A 23003-nucleotide genomic window follows, 5' to 3' on the forward strand; every position below is an offset into this window, starting at 1 on the left:
TTTTTGGGCAAAAATCATGCGTTCTCTCTCTAACACACGAGCCCAATGGATTGCGGTACTTTCTATATTTAGTGACTTAATATAGTGGTAATCGGCCTTAATTACGCTCAGTGAGACTACGAAGTAATATCGAAATTAATTTTAAAAATCATATGTTAAAACACATAACTACAACGAGTAATAAATCTGTCTATAATGTGATTAATGAACCGCAAATGAAGCGATAACAACGGCAACCTTGCTTAAGCCAGCAGAGTACGCTCCTGAAAAACTTGAACCAATACCTACTATTTTAGTAAATATCGCCTGATGACTTTGGCTTACTGGACAAAGCGAACGCCCTATAAGTAAAGAATTTTGATAGGGACATACTGTATATTAGAAATAAAATGACAAGACCGAACCATTGTTTAAACGAACTTATAACAAACAACAATGCCTATTCTGTGGTTCGGCACAGTTGCAGTTGTAAAGCGCACATGACGATATCTACGACCCCACATTTCCAGTTTTCTATTATTTGTTACGGGTAAACTCCCGTTTCAATGTAAGCGACGTACGTCGACAATAAATTGTGTAAATGAACTGGAAACTTCCCATTTGACTACCGTGTGTCACTACTACTCACTTGTCGTCTAAAAATTCTAATGATAAGATGTCATTTTTTGTAGGTAGATCATATAAAAATTGGTTGTTTAAATATCTGTGATAAGAAAAAATTCTAAAGAAAGTTATTTTGAAGCGTAGTGTACGTAGTGCTTGTTGTTTTCAAGATTTCTATAAAAATTCCATTTCCAAAAACTATTATTACGTCAAACTTCCTCTATAGTGGTTGGCTAGTAAACATGGCCGCCTAAAAAGTGAATCCTAGCTCATATGTCTTTTGTTGATTGAATTGACGCAAATTATTTTGGAATGGAACTTCGAGTCGGTAATAAATACAGACTGGGACGAAAAATTGGGTCCGGTTCTTTCGGCGACATTTATTTAGGTGGGTGAACGTCTTCTTGTTTTTCATATCAGGTGTTGATTTGTAAACAATAGATAAAATGTCATGTAATCCGCGAGTGAGTTTTGCGTCGCATTTACGTTCGCCTTTCTTTCAGGCACAAACATTTCGACGGGGGAAGAAGTGGCAATCAAATTAGAATGCATAAAAACGAGGCATCCGCAGTTACACATCGAATCGAAATTTTACAAAATGATGCAGGGTGGAGGTAAGTCGAAACCGCTATTCGATCGAGGGTTTAATCGTAGCGTTACAGTCGGTATTCCACAAATTAAATGGTGCGGCTCGGAAGGTGATTATAATGTGATGGTGATGGAACTGTTAGGACCCTCCTTAGAAGACTTATTCAACTTCTGTTCGAGGCGTTTCTCATTAAAAACAGTGCTACTATTAGCAGACCAATTAATTACACGTGTAGATTTTATTCATTCAAGAAATTTTATACATCGGGATATTAAACCCGACAATTTTCTCATGGGATTGGGTAAAAAGGGTAATTTAGTGTACATAATCGATTTCGGACTAGCTAAGAAATATCGTGATGGTAGGACACATCAGCACATACCGTATCGGGAGAACAAAAATTTAACCGGTAAGTCTCGTTTCATTTTCTTTATATTTTAAGGATACAGTGTTCGCCTAAAACAAAAGGCATACATTTTTCTTTTTTCGCTATTGTTTTATATAAGAGGGTTATCTGAGAGTTGTGTGTATTTATTGATGGAAGTTAACAGAGAGTAATGTCTGATAGTGCTATGTACAAATTTGATACTTATCCAGTGGCAAATAACTGCCATTCACAAAGAAATTGTGTCTCTTTAATTCATTTGTCGAGTAGCCCCATATTGTTTTTCGCATTGTGATTATTGCTCTTGGGCGTTGAAACAAGAGCAATCAGTGGCGGTTGATCCGATGAGGCAAGTGAGGCAGTGCCAAACCTACGGATTGTACCTAATGTCGCCATAAAGGTAAATCAGAAAATAAAATTAGGATTTGTTCACGAATTTATACTGTAATTCGCTGTGTGTCGCAATCTGTCTGTACAGTGTACTGTTCGATAAAATGGAGTATTGTATGATGACAAAGGAGCGATTTGAGGCATGTCTGTCCGTTTAGCAGCTAAAATATAAAAGAGACAAAATATTGGATGCGACATTCGATGTGATGTCCGGAACATGGTCGTCACCCGTTCTCAAAGATATTTCAGCAGCAAGAATAAATTACAGTTAACGTTTGTATAAAATAATAATTGAGTGTGCATGGTAAAAAATTCTAGACCATTCAGAAAAGTTCTAAAAAATTCTGGGAAATTCCAAAAAATTCTTAAAAATTCTCAAAAACATTTTAAAATATCAAAAAAAATTTACAAAATGCAAGTAGTGTATACTAGAAATGATTTTCCCCTTGAGCCAGGGGCAGGCACCCTGTATGTAAATGATAAAACTTGACATTTTGTCTACCTACCACCTCGCCTATCACCCATGAGATGGGGGTCTCGCTAACAAGTGGATGCGCTTGCGCAATAGTTCTTCTCAGGAAAGTTTTTCATTACTCAGGTATCCAGTTTTAAGATCCCCATCATGGAATTTTCCGCATTTTTTGAATGTTGAATTGTCTTAGGTTTTTGTGAAGTTTTTGAATTCTTATTTTCAAATTTTTGTTTTCTTTGATTTGTTTAAATTTTTAGTTTTATTTTGAAGGTGCAGTATTTGATATGGCATATGAACTGAGGCGGAAAAGTCTTTCTTTTTTATATATGTTAAATAAACAATTTGAAAAGATGCATTTTGTTGTTTTGAAAAACATAACTTTATTAAAAGATTGGTATATTGTAGTATAAGACTTATAGAGTAGTATACAGTGTGTCCCCGATTGTTTGGTCGTCTCTTCTAAATGGTAAAAAATGTCCGAATTGAATTTTAAGCTTCTCAAGGTCAGCCCTGCTTGGTTGGAAACTAAAATTTGTGACATAATTTTAGTTTCACAACATGAAGGGTGCCTTCCAAATGTTCAAAAAACGTTTTTACATACTCATAAAGTGCTCTAAGACGAGGTACACACAAAATCGTATTGAGAAAAGTTGTGCAGAATGAAAAACTGAGAAAACGTGCGAAAGTCCTAGATCTATTTTGATTTTTGGATACATTTTTGAAAAAAATTCTTTATTAAATGACACAAAAAGTAAAAATTATTTCCATAAGAAAAAACAAAGTTGATGATGGTCAACCGGAGACGAAACGTCGGGTTTAAGATTTAAAACTAGCATCTTGTAGAAGGAAAAAAGTGGCCAATAATGTGTTATTTATTTCTTTTAAATAACTTCAGTAAAAAATAAAAACGATTTGGCAAAATGTTGGTGTTTTCCAGATATCTCCGAAAGTAGTCGGAATTTTTTCAGTTTGAAAGATGCATTTTGTTAAGCATCAAAATACGCAACTTTGCCAAATTTAAACTACCTACGTATCTCGTACAGTTCCCGAGATCCCCATGGGGGTCGTCGAATTTGAATCAGCCTGTATAGTTAACATTCCGAAAAAATATCTCGATAATTAAAAAAGTTGACATTTTTCTTGGTTTGGGTGCCAGAGCTATAAATTACTGAATTCAAAAAGAGCGAACCAGGGGGTAACCCGAGGGGTAACCACTCCGGTTGAAATGTAGATGGATTGTGGAAATCTTCAAGATTTCGGAGGGATTGCAGGAAATTCGGAGGGATTGCAGGGAATTAAGAAAGATTGCCAGAAAATCGTGCAATAGGGCCGACATACATAAAGGCGTGGGAGTCACCGCACGTCGCAACGCGTAAATTATTGGCGTGCAACGCGACGTCTTATTAACACTAAACGAGCAGTGGGTACCCTTATTACGATCCATGGCATATAGAGCGGAGATCAAGAGTTCCAAGAAACGTCCGCATTGTTTCGCGATACCGCAACGCAACGTTCAAAGGCGCGTTCTATGTCGTTCCTAAAAGGTGTAACATACGAACCATCTGACGCCACACAGTGTCTGAGACAGAGATCAATGTTGGTACGAACGAAAGTATATTATCTAACCCAAAAATGTTGGCATTTGTTGCTTTATGTTTGAACTATTTTACAATTTGTTCGAGTACAAAAAGACTGATCACCTGGTATAAACCACAATACCGTAAGCCCCTTTATGCTCTAAACCGTTAAGGAAATAACATGCCACATACTGGTATGCAAAAAACGTTTTTTAAAAATCTCAAATGTACCCTTGATTTTGTGAAACTAAAATTGTCACAAATTAGTTTCCAACCAAGCTGGGCTGATCCCCAGAAGCTCAAAACCCAACTGGAAAATTTTTTTTGTCTTTTACAAGAGACGGCCAAACAAGGGGGGGGGGGGTTAGGGTTGGGTTAGATTTATGAGTGACATGCGATTCGACATATCTTAGGATACTCGCACACCGGAGCAATATGCAACTGGCAACAAGCAATGGGCAATATTAGGTATTGCCTAGATTTTTGCAAATGTATTAACTTGATCTCAAATTGGTTGGCTGGTTGGCTGGCTGGAAGGCAGCAAATGAGGGCTCGTAGAAGAATGCTTGTACAAAGACGAGATTTGAAGCCAAGTATACAAATTGTACATATCTCATTCTTTGGCAGGATTTCTTAAACTTTTTTTGGTTGTGTGGCGGGGGCGAGTGGTCCTTAAATACGGTGCTGACTTTTTAAATGCGTTAAGGCGCCTGTGAGTCGTTGGATACGGTGTATTTGCGTCAGGGGATAAATTGTGTAACATTTTTTTGTGTGCACCCATCTAGAGGAATCTCATTTTTAGCGCATTTTTTAAGAATTAAATGTTTGCGTTTTGTACATCCGTTTGCCGTCCAGACCCTCTTCGGCGGTTTTGAATTACTTTTAGGGGAATTGTCTTGGAATAGGTGGCCCATACCTTGAAGGTGAGTCAGAGCCATGAAATTTTATTGCCTTAAAGGTTTGGGGGGGGGGAGGCGGTAGTATTCCTTGAGGTGCTGTTTCTTTCAAAAGTAAAATGTGCATAACGTTTACATGCGACGACCAATTTGTCGCAGATTTTGTATACGCATGCCTCAAGTGGAAATTTAAAACAAAACCGCGGGGGGGGGGGGCACGTTCTGCCATACAAGATATTTTTTAATAAAAAGTCACATCAAAAGGAATTGGTTTCTACAAACTATAAGTTTCCTCCGCGACTCTTTTCGAGATCAATGTGAGTAGGAGAGTGGGGGGGTGTGGGTGTGGTTTCATCCTCGGTTTCATCTTTCGGTATAAAGTATTCCTTGAGGTGCTGTTTCTTTCAAAAGTAAAATGTGCATAACGTTTACATGCGACGACCAATTTGTCGCAGATTTTGTATACGCATGCCTCAAGTGGAAATTTAAAACAAAACCGCGGGGGGGGGGGGCACGTTCTGCCATACAAGATATTTTTTAATAAAAAGTCACATCAAAAGGAATTGGTTTCTACAAACTATAAGTTTCCTCCGCGACTCTTTTCGAGATCAATGTGAGTAGGAGAGTGGGGGGGTGTGGGTGTGGTTTCATCCTCGGTTTCATCTTTCATGCTGAGTGTACAGCCAAGTGTCGGGAGAGGGAACTCACGAAGAGCGATTGGTACGATCCACTGGGCATGTCAAAACTTGGAAGAACAAATATCTCAAAAACGATTTGTCGCAGGAGAGTACTCACACAGAGAAAATAAATCGTCTGGATTAGGCATATTTATTCGTTGAAACGAATATCTGGAAAACGAAATGTCAGAAGAGGGTACTCATAAAGGGCAAGTGGAACGTCTGGACGAGATGCATCTACTGATGATGTCAAAACTTGAATGTTTATATTTCGAAAATGGAGTGTCTGCTTGTTTCTTCTTGCATTATACAGTGTGCATAAGTGCGACAACCTTCAAGGGGTGATTCTGCATGAAAAAATAATGACAGTTTGCTATATAACTTTTGTCCGCAAATGCTGCGTTTTCTGAGATACTGGGTGTTTTTCTTCTTTTTCGCATGGCATGCCGTTTTTATGCAAAATGATGAATATAAAATTTTTTATTTCTTGTCAACAAATACCTAACTCTTAAAACCAACCAAATTTCATTTGTATATCTTGATCAGTTTTATAAATAAATAATCAGTTTTTAAAACACCCTGTATCTCGGAAAACGAAAGATATAGCAAACTGTCATTATTTTTTCATGCAGAATCACCCCCTGAAGGTTGTCGCACTTATTCACTAGCACCTTGTATAGTGCCAGATAAATGTGATACCAGGCGGTTTATGTGTTAAAGTCCTTTCCCCATCAGTCATCTACTAAGAAAGTATTGTTACAAAGGTCTGTAAATATACAAAATTTGATTTTTTTAAATATACTTACAGTGTGTTCCAAAAAGTTTTATATAAATGGAGAATAAGGATATCTTACATTTCATAAAAAAAATATTCTTGATAATAAGCTCTGCATGACTCGTAGATCCATAATTAAGCACAAAATTTGCTGGAATACAAGGAAAATCCAATCAATCAAATTTGTCAGTGAGAGTAAAATTACGTAATGGAGAGTAAACTGCAATTGTTACTAAATAGCAAATAATTATACCCACTTGCAGATATTTTTTTGGAATATCTAAATTTTAATAGTATATTAAGAAACAAGTTTCATAAGTGGCGCGTTTAACGCACGAGTTCAAGTTTAGAAAACGAGCGGCGAGTTTTCTAATGAACGAGTGCGATGGGGCGTCTTATGAAACAAGTTTCTTATACTATTTTTTCTATTGAGAAGATATTTTCGAGAAATTTTTATCAAAATGATGTTATAGTAACTTTTTGTAACTAGGGAATTTTGATATAGAAGTTGTATTAGTGCAGGTTGTATTAAGTTGGCAGTACGACGTCCCAAATATTTCACTTAAATAAATACACTCATCAATTTTGTTTTAATTAATAAACTTCAGAAATTAGTACATTAAATGTGGAACAATTCATAAAGGCAAAATACAGTCCTTCGTCCTTTTATATAAGTTATGTGAAATTCAGTCGTGTCACTGTCGATTTAACGACAAAGCTAACACCTAACAGATTTCGCCCTTATGACACTGCTTCTACTTATATTGGTGACTGACATAAAAAGAAAAACAAAGGTTTCCTTTCGCGATTGGCCATTAACGGTCACTAACGGATCGGTCCTTAGTGGGTTGTTGTTACGTGATACGTGTCACTCATTACGACAGGTTCGGCTTCAGATTGTCACTTCCTCTTAGGAGCATAACGATACTACACAAATCAGGCTCACGATATTAATAACGCAGAACAAGTGCTAAAAGCAATAAGCTGCTTCTTTAAAATATTGTTTAATGTGTTCCGAAGGTATCCTCGTTGTCATCCTTTCCCCATTCGAAAGCTCCTTTATAACCTGTAGGTCTATTTTGGAAGATAGGTACACTATTCGTACTAGTAATCATTGGTCACAGATTGCACGTAGATGTTGAGCGTGCTACAAAAAGAGGCATTAATCATTAATGTAAAAATTTACCTCAAAGCTCCACATTGTTGATATCTCGGTTCTTACGCTACATACCGTAATATTTAATTCCCTTTTGAGTTTTGGGAGAAAGTAATAAGTGGTTTTTTCATATTGTTCTTGTAATTTGATTAACACTTTATCAGCCTTACATGTCTCGCTTTTAATCAAATAGAAAGGGAATCTTGTCTTTCTGTACATCAAAACATAACCCTAATTTGTAAATAAATACAATCGAATGTCAAATAGGGTAGTGAATTTAGGTTTTCCTCTTTAATACCAACTTAAAAACGGTGCGTTAATAGGTCTCATTAACGCACTGTTTTGAGCGGAAAACAGTGCGTTAATAAGAACATTTAAAAATCGAAATAGAAAAACGAATTTGAGGTGGACATTTGTAGAACCTTGCAAAGAGAACTTGAGAGGAACTTAAGAGCAACTGAGAAATCTTTGAGGAACATGAAAGGAAAAAAAGAACTTGAGTAGAATTTGAGATGAACATGAGGAAAACATAAAGGGAAACATCTGGAAAATGCGCTATGGGTTTGTGATTACATGATTTGATCTGTCATTATTTGGACTTTTGTTGCCAAATAGGTTTTTTTGTACTTATTCGAAAACCTCGCATTTTAAAGGAAAACTAAATCGTACATTTCAAGTTTTAGAACAAGCAGGAAAGAATAACTTTTTTCGAAAGGTGAAAAAATAGTGAACCTTTTATTGGAACGTACTGTATATAATATATGTCAGGTAGAAGATTCTAACTTTTTAGCAAATGGTTTTAATTTTTTTCGAAAATAATTATCACTTCCCCCTTCCCCAAAGTCACAAACCAATGAAAGCCCTATTCAGTCAAATTCAAAGTCCGTGTTTAAAAAAAAATTGTGTCGACTCTAGGACAATTTCTAAATAGTAGAGGTGCATCCAGACAGACCGACGGATCGCCAAAACGAATAAATAGTGCATTTTTTTAAATTCTTAAGTTCTTAACATGATCAAGATTAATAACAATAAAACCAGATAAAGTAAGATGTGCTCCATATTTTAGTTAGAATTTGAGATCCTTAAATAAATGCCCTTCACACCAATAAAAACATGAAAGCTACGTTTTTATGGGTGCCGTTGGGGAGATACTTTGTTATGTGAGAGAAACATTATATCATTGAATAAAAACACTATATAGTGTTTTTATTCAATGATTATATAGAACGCGAAATTTACCAATAAATATAATTATGCAAGTTGGAAACGATCCTTTATTCTAGTGAACGCACAATGGGCACGTTTCATAACACACTCTTGAAATGGGCATTGCAATTTACATGATATGACATTGTTGTGTGCTAATGAAATAATTACTAATTGTAAATTATGCAATTCACATGTGTGTAAAAGCCTAAATAAAGAAGAAATTAGTACCTGTTTCTGTAAGGTCAGAGCAATAGTTTCGTATTTTTTTTGCTATAAATAAGTCAAGGTTTTGAGAATAAAAAAAACTAGACATATAAATAGGAAGCTGGGTGTTCTTTCAATCAACATATTACAGATTATAGATTCAGGATTTCAATCATTTTTTTTTGTGGATTACGCTTTTACCCTGCAGTAAAATGTTCGCATTCAATAGCAGTTTTGCGCTCGTAAAATTATTTACTTAATTTCTGAAAATCCCTGGCGAATGTAGAATTGGTTCACCTTTCATGTTTAAGTTAGCCGAGGGAAAAATTAAAAGGAAAAAACAAGTTAAAAACGAGGTCACTCGCGACTGACGAAAGCGCATTTTCCCCGTACAGAATCAGTAATAACTCGAGAAGGAAATGAACACCGTATAAGCACAGATGAAATACCGTATTTAATCTGTGGTATAAGAAAGAAACCTCAACTAGAAAGCTTAAACTGGAGGACTACTATAGTGATACAGACGGACAGACGGAGAAAGTGCGGACAATAGCGCGCTAAAAATTGCTGTAACAGTTTTTGACTTGATTTTCAAAGTCCCTATTTGTAGAGGTCGAGGTTTTCTTGTTTCGATGTATTGGTACAAAATCTTGGAGGATGCGCCGCCTCACTTCCTTACAATTCTTGTAAGTTTGGTCGTTTTTATTTGCGGTTACGTTGCTGCAAATTCAAAGCACAATTTAGCATTAGTTAAGTAAGCAAGTTTGATTTACATTGAGGTGTCACGTAAACCTGTCCGCGGGCTAAGGTGGATAAAGGAACGGTTTCCTGGGATCAAGAAGGCGGCGGATGGCTTCCGGCTTTTTTCACAAAAAAAAAGTGATACAGTTTCCGGTCTCGTTACCGGACAAGAGAAGAATATAGGAAATGGGGGTTACATAAAATAGCCAAAGAAACATTTTATAAACGAAAAATGGGAAATTAAAAAAAGAGTTTTATACATAGATCTGACTATGATTGAATCCTTTGCAGCAGACTAATCGAAAATTTATTGTTTTAGGTACGGCGCGATACGCGAGCGTAAACACACATTTAGGTATAGAACAGTCGAGGCGAGACGACTTGGAGTCTCTCGGCTACGTTTTAATGTACTTCAATAGAGGTTCGTTACCATGGCAGGGATTGAAGGCGGCCACGAAGCGGCAAAAGTATGAACGAATTTCCGAAAAGAAAATGTCGACTCCCATCGAAGATCTCTGCAAGGTACCGTAAACTTGCTTGATCCTTTCCGAACAATTGGCACCTGTCCTGATTTTAGGGTTATCCGATTGAGTTTCCCACGTACTTGAATTATTGCCGACAATTACGCTTTGGAGAGAGGCCGGACTATGGTTATTTAAGACAACTATTTAGGACATTATTTCATAAACAAGGTTTTACATATGACTATGTATTTGACTGGAACATGCTTAAGTTTGGTAATTGGTTCTGACATTTTTTTTTTGATGGTTAATGGCAACTTGCAATGTTTAAGGCGGGTCGCGCGCTGGCCACGTAGAGGACGCAACCCGTTCGGGTCAGAGGTACGAGTCGCACGCCGTAACGCCGGGCGATTCCACACCTTCGGCGCCGCAGGCGAGGACGAGACGAACAATTACCGTTTCTAACAATGCACCCGTAAATCCTCTCGAAGATATTATTACGAGTGGTAAGTAACGATGTAACTCAATTGAGGTTCTCGGATGCAATGTAGCGACAATATTCTGTTTTGTCATTTCACTTTTCTTTTTTTGTAAAATATTGTGAATAAATACAATTTGTGTTGCAAATTTACTCATTCGTTTAATTAATAACACTTATAGGTGGATGAACACATAGTAGGAAAGGTAGAACGCTGTGCAACAGCTATTTCGGTAAATTACGCAGGAGTGTCAGGACACAATTATTTTTTTTAAAGGAATGAGACTGGACCTGTGGACTGACACTTATTGACAAATATTAAATGATTATGGACAAATTGTGACAATTGACTAATGACAGATAGGAAATGTCCCTTCAGAGATATACTGCATTCATTATAAGAAGGTAGTAGATGGCGCTGTGTTTGAAGATAAACACACACAGGAAAAATATAAAACGGCACCAAATTATTGTAAAGTAGAAATATTCAGAAATAAATCTTTCACAATAACAACTAATGACACTTCGGCAGTTTAGTTGGAAACACAAACTACCACCTTACAAAATTCACCAGTCGTTTTATGTTTCATTGTAATACTGACTCGTGTTTTAACCAATCACAGTGAAGGTCAAAGCTTCCCTGTGCTTTCTACCGCTACCCAAGGATACTATATAATATAAGGATTGCTCGATCACTGAATTTTTTCGCCGCGTGTAGTGACGTCACTCGCGGACCCAGTACCAGCGCATGCTTTGATTAAGGCCGATTCCCATTATAGCAGCATCGAGCAGCGCGGCGCGGTGAAAAGCTGCTCTCAATTGTTCGCATGTAAATAAGTAGATCCGTTTTCACCTAGGCAGAGCGGTGCAGAGCAGAGCGGCGCGGTGCAGCGCAGCAAATTTTAAACGCGTCGGGAAGCATTGGAATACGCGGCGCTGTTTTGAAACGCGCCGCTCTGCGTGTAGAAGGACAAGTGGGAATCGAGGAGCGAAGCAGATCAGCGTGGTGCTGCGGCTTGTGAAAAGCATTTATTTCAGTGGCGGCCCGTGGGGTAGTGCCACTGAGCCATGGCACTACCCTCCATTCCGCTCAAACATATTTTATTATTTTCGAAATATTTAAATTTTCTTATAATTTCCTTCAAAAATAATAAATAATTTAAAGTTTGGCAGCCGCATGCAGCGCTATACGTACAGTACACATCAGCCACCCGCGATGCATCATCAATATGAGCCATTTTCACTTTGGCTCGCTTGAAGAGAGAGATAGATTTTAACATCTCATGAGAGCGACAAAGATCTAGGCGCGTCGTAGCACACACATTACGTATACTTAAACGGAAAATTAAACCGAAGCTTGTGCCTGGCTCGTCCTTGGCAATCATTTGTTTGTTTGGTTTTGAACGTAATTTCTAGCTTTACGTTTGAGAGTTGGAGGTTATTTATGTAGAATATTACCCTCATATGTAATGTAATAAATACCATATGAAGCAGAACCGGGAAATTATCTCTCAATTCAATTAAAGTACAGTGAAGTTTGCCGGCAGGTCATAGATCCCGGCGATAATTCCCATATAGCTTCCGTATCTATAGTACCTATAACAACGCAAAATAATTGTTAAATTAGTGTTTTTATACAAGTGCTTATGCCCAATTTGACACAAATTAAGTCGCCAAAATGTCACACTTTAAGCGTAATTTATCAAAAAGTAGCTGAATTATTCAAGTAATATTCTCCCGAATTACACTCGTTAGTTGTACTTCATCAAAAGTAGACCTGATAATTTTTTATTCAAGCAAATTGTCAGTAAAAAAACTGCATTACAATGTTAACACGTTCGCTGCGATACCAGTCATATAGGTCTGGTAGCTCTAATTTCGTTCCGGCGGCTACTCATTATGCCATCTATCCCATTCCAACGAAGGATATATCTTAACACACACTTAACCAATAGCAGCGTTACAGGTACCTATATGACCCTCATGCGCAACTTATCTACTTTATAGTGCATAGTGTCTACCAAGCATATGTGTCTGGTATCGTACCCGGTGAAAATAGGTTTACGCATGTGCGGCACCAGGCATATGTGTCCGGTACAGCTTGAGCACGTGTTGCAGGATGTGTAGGTGATTACGGATACTGCTATTGTTTATAATGGCTTCGCGTAGCAAAAAAATATTGAATTTGTTGAAGCAAGATAGTATTTCCTCTATTTCAAATGAACAAAAACAACCAGAACATGAACATGCTACAGTTCAGGGAGAATCTTGCATTTGCGCTTGTAGAAGAAGGTTCTGGAGCACAGAATATGAGCTCAGCAACCACTCCCAAAAGAATACATACATTCGCTGTCGAACAAGGTCCAGGGAAAAAACGCCGTCGAAACTGTGTTGGCTGCTACAAAAAGTTAAGAGTTACCTTATCTAGTAAGGAAGCAGACAAGAAAGTTACCAAAGTGTCCAGTTATTGTGCTGATTGTGAAAAGAAACCAGCTATGTGTCTCTCGTGCTTTAATGAAAAACACAATAATATTGCTAAAGTGAATTAGAATAAATTTTTGTTACATAACTGTATGGTTTCTTCGAAATAAATGTATTCATATTAGTTGTTGAATTTTTCTCCAACCCTTTGATTTAGCCACTTGCGACTGAAGTTCGTCATTCATTGAACAATTTTCAAGTAAAGATCATAAAAATTACCGTTTAATAATTTCACATGTTGATAAAAATTATCATAAAAAAAAATCAATCATACCAGACACATTTGTCTGGTATCGTCACAATGAAAAGAACACTCACCAGACACATGTGCCTGGTGCCGCTGAAACGACGAGACAACTTTGAGCGGTACCGCAGCGAACGTGTTAATCACAATATTAAAATAAACTCGTGCAGTTTTTAGACATGCTTTCAAAAAAATTATCGGTAATTTGCATTAGCGTTTGTATCTAATTACTTTTGATGATAGAGAAGTACAAGCGTAATAATAAATATTTTCAAAATGTGTCCAATTGTCAATTGAACATCGTACTTTTAGGATTTTAGGTATGGGTTATTAATTACTAGAAAATTCTGGCACTACCCTACAAAAATCCACGAGCCGCCACTGATTTATTTGTCTTCTGTGTTGAGCTTGCGTGTGTTAGTGGATTCGCTATGGACGGACAAAGAATAGAAAAATTAATTGTACTCGTCCGCTTTCTTTTTCTTCTTTTTTCGTCGTGTACATGGCATAGTGCCGCTGTAAATATTATGAAATCATCTGGTGATGATGACGATGATGGCTCTTCTTAACTCCCTTAAACTGAACACAAACAGAAACGCTGCTTCGTCACGCTTCCAAATGGTGCTTAAGTGGGAATACCCCTCTACAATTTGCTGCTAGCGACGCGCCGCGCTGCTCTGTGCCGCGCGGCTCGGTGCTGCTCTCATGAGAATCGACCTTTAGGATTACCATAAAATACGTTCAAATGGGTGTTGTAGGCAGGCATTTAAATTAGAAACGCTTGCAGCACCATATCCATTCCTTGCGTATTAATCCATCGGTTTTAGGGAAGTTATGGTAAATGACTTCCGGGTTAGTGATTTTTGTGCAAACACGGCTGTTGTTACAGTCTAATATTGCACATCGGCGTCCTGGCGTCCATGCAAATACGTTGACAACTTAGCAAATTATAACTGTCAATTCTGACAGCCAGGTCCGTTGGTGACGTCACATATGACTTAAACTTGGGCAACATTACAAGTATAGGGATCGAGCAATCCTTATATTATATAGTATCCTTGACCGCTACCTTCTTAAAATGAATACAGATTAGTCTCAATTGACAGATACTAAGTTTAAATTGGCAGGTACCAAGAATTTCCTTAAAGAAATAATTATTATGAGACTATCCACGCTGACGTATTTATTTTTATTTTTTTTCCTGAAATCTAATAGCAAGATCATGAACTAGTTCTTCATTTTCCCAATCCAATAATATCACAGATATAGGTATGGAATGGGGTAGAACAGTTAAGTACGGATGGGACCAAAATAAACATGTTTCCCATATAAAAGGATTGCTCAAAATGTTGTGTTAGGGCGCTTAAAAAAAATTTATGTATGTACTTGACAATCTAATATTACTTAGGTAATTGATATGTGAGTAAATGAGAAAAGGAAGAAAAAAGTGCGACATTGGTGTTTCATTATTTTTTTCTCTGCAATGTTAAGAAATTTGGGATAACTTCACTCAACCATTTTCAAAAATTCTTACCACACAATGGATTACTTCTAAACGGTGATGTGAGAAAAATTTTTCGGTAAATCTTGGACCAACGAGAAAAAAAAATTGTGATATTCCTTCATATAGAACCATACATAAATTACTTCATACCCATGAACCCCTAGAGCCACATTACTTATTCTTAAAAAAAACTGATGTAGGAAAGAAATTCAAATGTAAAAACTGTTTGGCAGCTTTGTTTTTAAATATTTTTATTCTGTAGATTGTTCAAAGCTTTTTTTATAAGCGAATTTTTATACACTGTGTCCATAGACGAGTTGCGAATAGCATTAAGTTCCTTTACAAACTAACCAACAGTTATTTAGATTGTCCCTACTTACTTCACAAGCTATCCTTTACCATTCCAACGCATTCTACTAGGCACTTAAAAACCTTCACATATCCTACTCCCAAATCCAATCTCCTTCGCAGAACTCCCTCCTTAATAATGTCCAGTAATTATAATATTTGCCAGAACTGTGACATTCATTACCTACAACTCATTATGCACTGTTTTAAGCTTTGTTTATAGTTAACTGAAAATTGTAATTTTGGTTTGTGCTTTCTATCCTAAAAGCGTGTCATCATCCTTTTTTTTTGCTTCATTTTCTTTATTTATTTTTTTTTTGTTAATTCTCTTTTTATCGATATTCTATTTTTAGTTTAGAACTTAATTGTCAAAGGTACTTATTTATTCTACTATACTGTATTCATTTTAAGAAGGTAGCGGTAGAAAGCATAGGGAAGCTTTGACCTTTACTGTGATTGGTTAAAACACGAGTCAGTATTACAATGAAACATAAAACGACTGCTGAATTTTGTAAGGTGGTAGTTTATGTTGCCAACTAAACTGCCGAAGTGTCATTAGTTGTTATTGTCAAAGATTTATTTCTGTTCGCAGTGCTGAATATTTCTACTCTACAATAATTTGGTGCCGTTTTATATTTTCCCTGTGTGTGTTTATCTTCAAACACAGCGCCATCTACTACCTTCTTATAGTGAATGAAGTATAGTTACAATTACTTACTGCAATATTTATATTGATTTTTATGTTTTCTATTTTAAATATTAGTTCCTACTATAGTTTTAATACTGCAGTATGCGCTTAACGATTCATTTATCTAAAGTCACTAAATATAGAAAGTACCGTAATCCATTGGGCTCGTGTGTTAGAGAGAGAACGCATGATTTTTTCCCAAAAATGACGGAAGTTACCAGATTCTAGTAACTTTAATGTTAGGGATTGTTCCACCTGTTTGGAGATATCTGTATATATTTTTATAAAACATGACAGTACTATGAAGTTAGGTTATAAAAAATGACAACTATTCAAATTTTATTTGTCAATTTTTTTAAGTTGGCAGCAAATTTGCCCAAAAATGGCGGATGATTGCGGTACTTTCTATATTTAGTGACTTTACATTTATCTTTTTTTTGCGATTGTTCATATATGGATTATGACTCTGTTGAACAACAATAAACATTATTATTATATTATTATAAGGATGTCTCCTGTATCATGGGGAGCTCGGAAACCATAGAAGATACGACAATGGTCAAATTAGGGAAAAGTTGCGAAATTAAACAGCTATTATCATGCTTTAAAATTGCGATTATTTCCAAAGGTATGCCAGAAAATCCGAGATTTGCTGCACGTTCTTATTTTTTTCTGATGTTATTTGCACAGGTACAAAAAAAATTTCTCTCATTGCCACTTTTTGAACTGTACAAGAGACTTTGAGAGATCTTTGACAAATACCTTAATATATAAATACAGGAAACTCGCCACTATTTGCATTTGCGTAACGCGGGACACGGAAAAGAGCGCCATCTACACGGTCCGGTGTGGAATGACGAAAAATTAAGAAGCAAACAAGGTTATTTAATATCCAAGGTATGTGATATTACTAAATACCTCAATATTATCAATTTATCCATAACAATATCTGTCACAAAGCACGTAAAACCATCAATAACGTTTAAACAAAGTAGGTATGACAGCTTACTGTTGACACTTCCTACCGCGACGTCGTGGCGCTGTAATTTGCGACCGGTTTGCAATGTGAGTTTCCTGTATTAATATATCAAGGTATTTGTCTTCAATAAATGTTGTGTTTCGGAGAAATCATCATCAACATTTTTTTTATATGGCCCGTAAAAAAAGTACACACTGTATTGAGTGGCATTTTTTTATTTCGAATGCAACGATGTAAGACACAAAAAAAAAGAGCAGGATGGCGTACCTAGTCTAATTGTGAGAGAATACCTATCCGAAAAACTTCCTGAAAAATGGAACATATGGCAGATGCTTTATAATCGCTGATTGAACGCTTTTTACTTGTCTATATTTTGCAAAATACGTAAAATACATTTAAAAAGATCCCTTTCGGTTCGGCCGATCAGGTGTAGGTAGATTTCTATAAAAGTGTCAGTCAGTTTGTTCCATGTTTGTTCCAATATGGCGGAATGTAAACCTATAAATACGCTGATACCATTACAATAGGTAGAAGATCTACCTAAAATACACTTTATCCAATCGCTAGTGGGAAGGATTACTTGTTTAACGCATTTAATTGTTACACCCTATACCTATAGTGATTTTAGATTCTCTCCAGTACTTAGCATAGGGGCGCTCTGACTGAAGTTCTTTTATTATTTTCCATTTTCCATAAAATACCAAAAGATATCAAGACCACCTTCATGTTGAACAGTTTTGTTGAGCATGTGTGAAATGATTATAGTGCTTTCCATTTTTCCACTGCTTTGAAATAGTGCATTAAAATGGGAGTCATACTGTTGCTCCAGTAGCTTACAAGCTACAGCTTCAGGTAGGTAGGATATAGTTCATCAATCGGAACTTTTCCTTGTTAAATTGTTTTTTGAGCTCCTTGGCACATAAATAAAAGAACAAGTGAAAACACAATAATTATTTTGTTACCAAAATGTAGGTATACTTATGTATATCAAAGTTATTACTATAGGGCATTATATAACAAGGTAGGGAAGTCTAGTATTATTTTCTGAGGACCAATTGCGTCGAGGGATGTAGGGCGCGCAGGGTGTTCATTGTATTGGGTCCACTATTGCTATCTCAAGCAGTAAATGAGTACAAGGTCGGTTAAATTAGCAAGCAATTTCTATGTTACAAGATTATTTTAATGAGCACGAAAAAAAATTTCCTAACCAGTGGTTCGCCAACTGTGGATAGGTATCAACTTTGTTTGCATGTTTAGATTTATTTCATTGTAATTACCTAAAATAAGTGTGCTGTGGAAGAAACCAGTTGAATATGGATTCAAATTTAAGGGTGGTGTGACCGAAACAATAACACTGTGTTGTTTATAACACCTGTCGGTTGCTATTATTAAATTATTATTGTTTTGGGAATGCTGAATAACCTCAATTTAATAGAAAAATACATAATTTTACTCATAATGGAAAAGTTGATATCTACGAAGTGTACATTTTGGCAAGAAAAAATACCTTTGCTGCGGTTAGAATGCATCGGGAGAAATATCCTGAAAGAGAAGTGCCATCACATAGATACTTTCGAAGATTAGGAACCAGATCACATGCCAATACAATTGTATTTATTGGAAAATCGAGAACAACAATAAATAATAGATATTTTGAAGCAAGTCCAAGAGCATCTATTAGAATGCCTGTTACCAAGTAAAAATCTCTTAAAGCGCTCAACTGACGTTCATGAACTTTACGATTATAAAGACTTGACTGTCTTTCAAACTGACAAGACGAACTGTATTGCAATAATACGCTTAAATAACGCCAAACTGTCAATCACCAAAACAATAAGCGGCTACGTTTCAGCGCCCACCAAAACAGACAAGCTACAATTGACGTCGGTCTCCTCTATTAAAAACCATTTCCTTTTCTTTTTAACTTTTACCTCCACTTAATAAATTAATGCGTCGCTGAACGATAAACTGCACCCGCGTTTTTTATCTTGAAACTAATTAACTTTTACGCAGCGAAAAACAACTCTTATCGCAATGACCTGAGATAAAACTTTTACAAATCCTATACAAATATTTCCAGATGTTTAAATTTAGTTCTAACACGTATGTCCTTAAAGGTTTGTGTGGGTTTATCACCGATTGTGTTTCCACTCTATTCATTGATGCAAGCAGACACAAAATATTGCATACCAATGCGTTCTTAAACAGTGTAGAAATGACAAATCAGAATACATTATACCGAAACAAATTTGCTAGCTGTGTGCATAGTTTTTCTAGAATCATTTAATAAAGCGTTGAACAACAAAACTTTATCTATTTTGTAGATTCACCTCGCATTTATTTTAGTCAAGAGAGAAGAATATCGATGAGATTAAGAGCTGGTCAGGCGGCGCCTAACGCTTCAACTTCCGATATTAGTAATTCCAAACAAGCCAAGTGAGTATTATACTATTTTCAGTGTATTAATTTTTCGCTCACATTTATTTCTTGTCACGTTTCATCCGAGTCTGTTTTTCTCTAGCAGAAGGTGGGCCAGAAATGATTTTTGTTCAGTTCCTTTAAATTGTGAACTTAGACAACGAACATTTTGTGAATAAACTTCTCTTTTGTATTCAGAATCATTTTTATCCTGCCATTTGTAGGGAAAAATCGCTGACAATTTTGCTCTGGGGGTTTTTCTTAATAATACAAATAGTACAGAAAGGTACATTCAGGTGACCTCTAGCGGGAGAATAAGAAAACTAGGAAGTGAAAACTTTACCAACGAAACTAACTACAATGAACTTGCACGAGAAATGCACAGATGGCGTAACGGTTATCAGGTTGACTTTAAATTGAAAAGGGATTTAGGGTTGGTATGGGAGAAGCACACGGGGCGGGAGGTCAAATACTTGGGATTCTTAATTACCATGTGTAACGGGATAGTTACATTTACAGGGGTTAGAAACCCTCCTTGTAGAAAATAAATGTTATTCTCTATGGTACTGGTAAAAATTTTACTGTAACAATTAATTTTTTGCGTGAAATAATTAATACCACACCTAGCTCCGTACTGAATAAGTGTTCCATTGTTCTTTATCTCCACTGATCTGAAAATTAAAACCTGATGCTCTGGTTTGATCACTTTCAAATAAATACTCATATAAATTGATTTGTTTGATTTCTCGTTCCAATTTTAGTTTCCTTGGTCACACATTTTATTTGTCGGCGTAATACAGACTCGTGGTTTAACCAATCACAGTGAAGGTCAAAGCTTCCCTATGCTTTCTACCGCTACCTTCTTAAAATGAATAGAGTATAGCCACTCACAAAAATAGCGCAACGCAATGTTTTGCACCTTGGACCCCAACTCTTTCGTGATAATAACTTATTTAAGGGCGAACACCTTGTTCTAACAATGCATCGAAATGAAAAATGTTCACTCCAAAATAGCACAAATCACAATATTCGCCTAGCGAGGAATTTTGTTTTACGCTCACGATATGTAATTTTGCACCCAAGGGTTTGGCTCAGAGATTAATACACGATCGAAAAATGTAGCGCTCGACCGACATGGATTCTCTTCGAAGATTCTAGTAAGCTCTCCCACCAGATTTTCACTTATGTACCTCGCTGAATTCCAAATACGAAACGACTCCCTTTTTCGTACTCTTATACAAATCCCGTATTTTCATCACGTACTCAGCTTTTCGCAAAATGGAACTTTGAGGTCTGTGAGATCGTGGCAACACTGTAACGTTTTGACTCTTATCTACTTGTACACTTGTTTCTTATCTTAACGCGCTTTATTTTCTCTAATGTTAGTTTTGTTCTTTTTCATTATGAAGCGGTACACGTATCACATTTCTTATAGCCGCAAATTTCTAACCTATTGGTTAATGAAAGTAAGTACGTATGTTACGAAACGTAGGAATAGCTCCCACTTTAATTCCTAGGCGTCGTCTAGTATAAAAAACTGGTCGTCTGTGAGGTGTACACAAATTATGCTATTATATTTTCATCTTTATCTAGCCCATGCGAAGAAAAAGACATAAGTTTTGTTGTGATTGACGTACTGTTTTTATATTAGATAACAATAAAATTGACATTTATCTATATACACAGTGTTCAAAGAAAACAAACTTGTTTTTGCAGCTGAATATGATTGAAAGGGCGTTTAAAAAAGTTAATTTGTAATTTGTTGCATTCAAATTCGCACGAGCACTTCAGCGATAACGGTGACTGTTAAATACGTACATGTCTTGTATCCATTATTCAAAAGGTCATGATTTTAAATCTTTTTTTTTCTCTTATTATTTCCGTTCATGTCCATTCATTCTTCATCACTCATCACCCTTGCTGTGCGGTTCCAAACCTATGTGTGATGTTTATTTGTATTGGAAGCGCCTCCGGAGTGGCAACGGTGCCCCCAACCCAGGCAACGTGCCAGGTCGTGCCAGCTAGAAGAGGCAGCGGTTCTAAGGATCCACCTACCCGGCTCAAAAAGTAAGAGTGTCGTCGGTGGTACCAATTTATATTGTGTATCTTATTAGAAATTAAAGAACATTGTGATGTTTCAACTGTTTTTGTACATAAGCATTTTCTCCTGCAATTTATTTATATATGACTTCAATACTGGTAGTGTTCGTCTATAAAATTATGATCCGTATTATACAATTTTGGTTGTGTAAATTACAAAAAAAATCTGATTAAATACTCAGTGTGAATAGTGAAATTTAAACTAACTATAAATTTATAGAGGAACATAAGTACAGCAAAACTGTACGCAACTGTACTAAGGATATTTTAGAAATAGCAGTGCACATAATACACTTTCTATGTTATTGAAGTGTGATCGAGATTGGTTAGTGCTAAGTTTAAGAATGATTCTTGAAAAAATTTTTGTATATATTGAGACTGATTTGTTTGTAATATTGTATTAGTGTATAATATCGGCACATCATTATTACTAAGAATCGTAAATACATTTTCAAAAGTTACATTTCCACGTCCAGATTGTAGCGAGGGAGTTTGGTTTTCCTGTTTTTAATCATAACTTCCACTAATTACACAAGTAACTGTAGGTGTATAAAGTTATTAGTAATGTGGTAACAATACCGAGCGGGTTATTGAATGATACTGATAATGTGATTATTATAAAGTGTACACTATACCAAACTATCACTAATTAAAATATAGCATTGTAACTATTATTTTCATGTTCATTTTTGTACACATAACCTCAACTCATCGTTCATAGGTCATCAGAATGGGTCGCGCCAGATTTTTGATGATCTGCAATGCAATACGCGAAAGGAGGTTTTTGAATTATTTTGGCTCATGAACACTAACCTCCCTTTGTAGTGTTGAAATATTGAACATCGAAGAATAATTTTGTTGCTGTTTAGCTGAGAGATCTTTTTTAATTGTCTATATATAATGTATGTTATTCTGTACCCATTCGATTACAATGACTGAGTCTTTACGATAATAGAGTGGTGTAATAATAACGATGTTGTTTGTAGTTTTATAGAGAACTGGATTACCCACTTAATATATAATATATTACGATATATAACTCATCTCCGAATTTTTTATATGCAAAAAATTTAATATACCTAATCGACATTGAATGTTGATTGTTAATTTTGTATTAATAAAGTAACCCACGTAGGAATATGAGATGACTTCCTTTCGTTTTCGTCAGGTCTGTTACGAGTTAAGTTTTTTATGTTAGGTTAATGGCGCAAACTTTTACTAAAGGTCCTATGTAGTACAAAATTGGCATTTATGTAGTTGGTCTATGTGTTGCAGGTATTAATGAAGGCATGCAGTCTGTATTTCAATACAATATTTAGATTTGTTATAGTGGTTATGTAATGCACAAATAGCGGCAGTCTGTAATGATTGGAAATATGCAACTAGTGTGCTCCGAGTAAGTTCCTTTTTTAACGAGTTCCTGCCACAATGGAAGACTTTATGAAATTCAAATGCTTCAGTCTTTAAAAATATCCTGTTTTGTTTTAACAGAACACTGAAGAAAATGTTTTGGTTTTTGTTGATAACGTCTACAATTAAGCATTGTTAAATTTGACATACTACCTACTTAACAGTAGAAAGGAAATGATATTTTTTTGAGTGTGCATTATAATAGACATTAAAATCAA

General features: G+C 36.0%; 1 protein-coding gene across 3 annotated transcripts; it reads left to right on the forward strand.

The window, feature by feature from the left end:
- The first annotated feature begins 589 nt into the window (after positions 1–589).
- Positions 590–22700, forward strand: LOC116177651 (casein kinase I-like). Of its 3 annotated transcripts, none has more exons than XM_031496674.1 (8): positions 595–991; positions 1107–1217; positions 1266–1601; positions 9994–10196; positions 10252–10411; positions 10468–10641; positions 19182–19293; positions 21237–22700. In XM_031496674.1, exons 1-8 carry the CDS (start codon positions 916–918, stop codon positions 21298–21300), a joined length of 1236 nt encoding a protein of 411 aa, XP_031352534.1. In that variant the 5' UTR covers positions 595–915; the 3' UTR covers positions 21301–22700. The 3 variants fall into 3 exon arrangements, with proteins under 3 accessions (XP_031352532.1, XP_031352534.1, XP_031352533.1); XM_031496673.1 differs by having other exon boundaries at positions 596–991; positions 21241–22700; XM_031496672.1 differs by having other exon boundaries at positions 590–991; positions 1107–1601; positions 21241–22700.
- The last annotated feature ends 303 nt before the right edge of the window (positions 22701–23003 follow it).

Source organism: Photinus pyralis, unplaced genomic scaffold, assembly GCF_008802855.1.
Source record: "Photinus pyralis isolate 1611_PpyrPB1 unplaced genomic scaffold, Ppyr1.3 Ppyr1.4_LG8, whole genome shotgun sequence".
Classification (NCBI taxonomy): Eukaryota; Metazoa; Arthropoda; class Insecta; order Coleoptera; family Lampyridae; genus Photinus; species Photinus pyralis.

Excerpts from the sequence above, each read along its gene's own strand:
- LOC116177651 (XM_031496672.1), top strand. The coding sequence starts at position 916 with ATGGAACTTCGAGTCGGTAATAAATACAGACTGGGACGAAAAATTGGG. Across the intron at positions 1,602-9,993 it reads GGAGAACAAAAATTTAACCG|GTACGGCGCGATACGCGAGC; the intron begins GTAAGTCTCGTT and ends TTATTGTTTTAG. Across the intron at positions 10,197-10,251 it reads CCATCGAAGATCTCTGCAAG|GGTTATCCGATTGAGTTTCC; the intron begins GTACCGTAAACT and ends TCCTGATTTTAG.